General features: G+C 41.2%; 1 protein-coding gene and 1 long non-coding RNA gene across 2 annotated transcripts in view; both read left to right on the top strand.

Moving 5' to 3' along the window:
- The window catches only part of LOC108166692 (gastrula zinc finger protein XlCGF8.2DB-like), a 12589-nt gene that overhangs the window by 585 nt on the left and 6487 nt on the right, over positions 1 to 5517 (top strand). Inside the window, exons 2-3 of the mRNA XM_017307354.1 lie at positions 11 to 188; positions 3504 to 3731. Of these exons, the coding sequence (XP_017162843.1) occupies positions 11 to 188; positions 3504 to 3731 (406 nt within the window). The remainder of the gene's footprint in view (positions 1 to 10; positions 189 to 3503; positions 3732 to 5517) is intronic.
- LOC103472628 (uncharacterized) overlaps positions 4928 to 5517 on the top strand; it is a 4371-nt gene continuing 3781 nt past the window's right edge. Inside the window, exon 1 of the long non-coding RNA XR_534905.1 lies at positions 4928 to 5125. This is a non-coding gene — a long non-coding RNA (uncharacterized LOC103472628). The remainder of the gene's footprint in view (positions 5126 to 5517) is intronic.

The following is a 5517-nucleotide window of genomic DNA, read 5'->3' as shown; positions in this document are numbered from 1 at the left end:
ATTATTCACTCTGGTGAAAAGCCGTTTTCATGTGTGACCTGTGGAAAAAGTTTTTGTGAAAAACGGGATTTAACTCGGCACATGATGATTCACACTGGTGAAAAACCGTTTTCATGTGGGAACTGTGGAAAACGTTTTATACATAAACAGAATTTAACTCGTCACATGATTATTCACACTGGTGAAAAGTAATTTTCATGTGTGACCTGTAGAAATTTTTTTAGTCAAACAGTATTTAGCTAGTGTTGAGACGCTTTAACCAAAGTCGAGAAAGAGTCACACGCTGGTAGACAAAGGCCCATAGTAAAAAGTTACATGTTTGATTCTGTTAGACACCAAGGTCCATTTCTCACGAAAAAGAAACGTTTTCCCAGGCCACAGAGACATGGTGTGATTTCAGGGAGTGTCTTCAGTCCATATAATCAGCTACCCTCCTCTTTCTCCTCAGACACTACACAGACTTTTTTAGAAACTCTTCTCGGATGTAATGGTAAAAGCGTCTCCTTTCAGCGCTGAAAGTGAATAAAATAAGTAAAGTCTGAATGCTTTTCTTGGCTGATTTTATGCTCCGTGTGTCAATACAAATTATGATTCATCGATCAGGATTTCCATTCCCAACACTAGCCACATAATGATTCACACTGGTGAAAAGCCGTTATGTGTGAACTGTGGAAAAAGTTTTCGTCACAATTTTAGTTTAACTCAGCACATGATGATTCATACAGGTGAAAAGCCATAGAACGTTTTTCCATTAGGATTGTTGTAAACGAATATTTTAGTAGTCGAGTAATCTATCAGTTATTCTTACAATTAATCGATTAATAGGAAAAAAATAAAATAAAATTAAATATTGATAAATCTTCCATAACATCAATGTTACTATCGGATATCAATATCATTCCAATTTTTCATTTTTGAGCATCCCTAACAGTTACTTTTTTTGTAGTTTAGAAAATTAACCTGCAACAATAATAGCTCACTTTCTAAGTTAACCTGAAGAAAACTTATACAAAGATCTTAAATTATACCCAATTTAATAATAAAGAGCCAGGTTCACAAATATGCTTGTAAAAATGTCTGTGATCCAGCTTTTAGTTTATGTATTCATCTTCAGTGAGTTTAACAGATTAATTCTCACCTTGCCCCATGCCTGTCAAGCTTTGGGTTTGAGAATGCGGAAAATGTTGCCTCTAGTGGCTTGGGGGTGGTAACACAACTAATATAATTACATTACTAAATCAGAATACCATTAAGTCTTTATTATTTATTATTAATTCTGGCATTATTGGTACTATAAAATATAAATTCCCTCACAAACACCATACCTTTTCATTTTCTTAAGGATGTAGAGCGAATTGAATGACAAAGTAATTCCAGTTTCACTTGATGGTCAACCTGTTGAAACTGGCAAATTTTAAATACCTCTGGTCATTCCTGGACAGTCAGCTCAAAACACTGAAAACACTGGCTATGTTTTAAAAACTGTTCTCAGAGACTCTATCCTTTAAGAAAACCCAGTGATCTTGGGCTGTGTTTTTCAAAATTTTTTGAGCGAAGGTGCATTGTTTTAATTAAAAAAATCATGAGGCACACCACCAACCAAAAATGTAAATAAAGATACTCTCTCAGTCTCTCTCTGTGTTTTTAGTTTTTATAGTAGCCAGGCTGGAGAAGCTCACTTCACACAGACATGTTGTGGGAAATGGACCCATGTTCTTTCTAACTACTGCTGAGCTTCGTCTTTTTTCCATCACTGTCGTCAGAGTCTTGCTAGATTCAATGCTCTCACTGCTACCTGTAATATTTATGCATCACTAATTCTCTTGTTTTATTGTAAAATGCTCTGTACCTACTGCCATCTAGTGGTGAGAAAATGACATGATTACGGCGCTAGTCACTACTACAGCAGAGACGCTCGAAGATGGAATTATTTGCAGATAATTAACTCATTTTGAAAAAATCTTTTAAGACCAATTACCATACTACAGAGCGCACAATACTATAAGCCGCTGGTATCTCTGCTGCTCTCGGTTTTCCATAAGGACCCAGCATAGGGCTGCATCCTAATAACTGCTGGATATATTAGGGACGCAGCACTCCAAAGCCGAACCATGGTTTCGTTCATGCCGAACTGACGTGCAGCGGCATTATTTCCCTCCTGTACTGCCAAATTGACAGCCCTCAACTTACAAGCTGCATCATATGAGTTTGAAAACATTTCTCTGTTGTACCTGCTGGTAGCATGTGCTTGTTCTAAATGAAAATTAGTACATACTTCTTTGATTTACAATTTTGACTTCTAATGATTCCCTTCCTGCTAAAGAGCCCCCTGGTGGTTGAAGAAAAATCCACAGAAAAGCCGCACCGGGCTATAAGCAGCATGGCTCAAAGCTTAGGAAAAAAGTAGCGGCTTATAGTCCGAAAAATACAGTACCGTAGGTGAAACTGGATAATTTCCACGGCACACCTGACGATCACTCGCGGCACAGTGGTTGAAAAACACTGATCTTGGGGTCACCCAACTAGAGGTTGTGTACAAGACAATGTTGAGTGTTTTAACTTTTCTTCTCCTCGGCTGGTTTGGTCACATGAGCTGCAGATCAACAAACGTTTAAGAATACTTTCAATGGCAGGTAAAGTAGCAGGTAAATAGTGGTGTAAAGAAAACTGAACATGGAAGATGGCGAGGAATATTTTAATAGACAGCATCCATCCTCATTTTTCATCAGTTTTAACCTACGAGGTGATGAAGACGTTATTGTGTTCCTCTGGCAACTAAGAACATTGCTTTCAAGTTATTTATTGATGGTGCAATAATTATTAACCAAATTAAATACAATTTATCTGTAGCATGCTAAGTGTATTACTCAATGCTCAAATTGTTCAAGGATTCAAGAATTTTTATTGTCATACCACCTTGATAGTTTGTGGTACAAAATTTGTACTCAGGTCCCAGATCAAGAAATCTACAGTAAAGGCTGCACCCCACAGTCCTTTGTGCAGCCTTGACCACCCTCTGCACAACCGTCCTCTCAGCAGCAGTGCAGCTGCTGTGCCACATGGTGATGCAGGTGCAGAGAACGGCCTCCACCACACAGCGATAGAAGCTCCTCAGGACTGAGCTCCCAAGTCCAGGTCTCTGCAGCTTCCTGAGGACGTAGAGATGCTGGTGGACCTTCCTGACCAGACAGGAGGTGTTGGTACTCCAGGTGAGGTCACTGGATATGTGCACATCCAGGTACCTGTAGCTGGAAACCACCTCCACAGCTGCCCCTCTGATGTACAGGAGCTGAAGACGATTCTTGTCCCTTCTGAAATCCACCACCGTCTCCTTGGTCTCCTTCACGTCGATGCAGAGGTTATTTTCTTTGCACCAGGTTTTCCACCTGCTCTCTGTATTTGGACTCATCACTGTTCATGATGCATCCCACTACTGCTCTGTCGTCGGCAAACTTTACTATATGACAGCTGGGCTGTCTTGCTGAGCAGTAAAATGTCAGCAGAGTGAAGAGGAGGGAGCTCAGCACGCAGCCCTGCGGCGAGTCAGTGCTGAGGGTGATGGAGGAGGAGACGGTGTTGTGGATCCTGACAGTCGGAGGTCTGTTGGTCAGGAAGTACAGAATCCAGTTCCCCAGTGTGGAACGCAGTCCTGGAGAGGAGAGTTTCTGCGCCAGGGTCTGTGGGATGATGGTGTTGAAGGCTGAGGAGAAAACCAGGAACAGCAGACGAATGTAGGAGTTTCTGCTCTCCAGGTGGGTGAGGGCTGCATGGATCTCTGATGAAATGGCGTCAGCAGTGGAGCTTCTTCCTGTAGGCGTACTGATGGGGGTCCAGAGCGACGTCAATGGAGTCCTTGATGTGATTTATGACTACCAATGTTAAGGGTATAGGCTTGTAGTCATTCAGGCTCGTCACTGTGGAGCACTTGGGAGACGGGGACAATAGTGGCGGTCTTTAAGCAGGTGGGCCCAGGTGACCATGACAGTGAGGTGCTGAAGATGTCTGCCAACACCTCAAGCAGCTGGAGTGCACAGTCCCTCAGTACTCACCCTGGGATGTTGTCCGGGCCTGCAGCCTTACGGGGGTTGAYTTCCTGGAGCGACTTTTTATTTATTATTATATTTTATAGCAGTTATGTTTCTGTGATCCCATGTCTCTGTCCTGTCTTTGCTATTCTCTCTATATAGCATTGGCATACCTTTGTAAATTGTGTAAGTCTTTTAACTTTTGCATGTATAAAATAATAAAAAAGAAACCTCAAAAATTAAATAGAATTGAAGTTAAATATAGTTGATTTTACTTAGAAATAACTGTAAAAGTAAAATTGATTTGGATATTATTTTGTGATCTGAAAATAACTAACAACTATTTAACACGATTTAATCCTAGAGTGACATTCTGATCCACTCTCCATACCAGTCGGTTCTGACAGCTCCTCTAAAGGTCGGACCTCTTAATGAGTTTTCTGTCAGAGCAGCACCAGCAATCAGCTAGTCGGCATGAAATAGCAGGTAAATGGCAATAAGCTTAAGAGGCTCTATGGCCCACTAATGCAATGCATGCACCCAAAGCCTCAGAACCCAAACGTTCAGGCTCAGCCAGGATCCCAGACAATACCCTCCCAAGATCCCAAGAACCCAAGTCTACCTCAGACCCACCCAGGAACAGAACAGCCACCGGGCCAGTAGCCCTGATGGCTGAGCCACCAGCCTGTAAAAACCCCATAAATGATCTATCTGCTGCTGCCAGAATCATCCCCAGTCACCAATCTCCCTCCCCGGTGTGTTTCACTGTCCGCAACTCGCACAGTATGAGAAATATTTAGATGTGATGCTCGTATAAACCACAAGGTGGCGGTAATGCAACAATATGAATGCCGATAGTCATAAAACCCCAAAAAAGAAGAAGAAGGATGAGGAAGCGGGAAAAAAGAAGATGGCGGACGGTCTGTTTTGTTGAATATTCGAGTGTTTCTCTAAACAAGTTTATCAACGAGTAGTTAATCCTGCTGAAGCAACTTTCACAGAGTTTAAAGGAATCATCGTCAAGTCGGAGGAAGAGATGGATGATCAGCGCAGACTGCTGGATTTCTCCCGGACTCCCCGGATAATCTTACACCGGATAGGTAGGAAACACCAGCGATTGGATGGTTAAAGTATAAATATCTGAAACTTTCTTTATCAGGATAATTTTAGCAACTGATCMCTTCCCGTATAACAAATTATTAACAGGCAAATGAATGCAGACATCACAATTACACTGWGAAAATGGCTCGTTAATAGACGAAGCTGAAGTTAGTTTTCAATTCTAGCTTTCAATGGCTAAAGGGCGATTCCACCTAATTTTTCACCATCTTCCGTATCTTTAATCGACTGTAGTTTAAAAACTACAACACCTAGACTCTTCAAACCTGGACAGGATTATTCTGCTCTTAAATATTTATAACCTTGTTTGGGATTTGTGAAACCTTTTCCTGATTTGTAAAACTCAATTAAGTTTGATTTTCACAATTTGTTT

The sequence above is a fragment of the Poecilia reticulata genome, linkage group LG11 (assembly GCF_000633615.1).
Source record: "Poecilia reticulata strain Guanapo linkage group LG11, Guppy_female_1.0+MT, whole genome shotgun sequence".
Classification (NCBI taxonomy): Eukaryota; Metazoa; Chordata; class Actinopteri; order Cyprinodontiformes; family Poeciliidae; genus Poecilia; species Poecilia reticulata.
The sequence above is the reverse complement of the archived record's forward strand: the minus strand, read 5'-3'. Positions and strand labels throughout refer to the sequence as shown.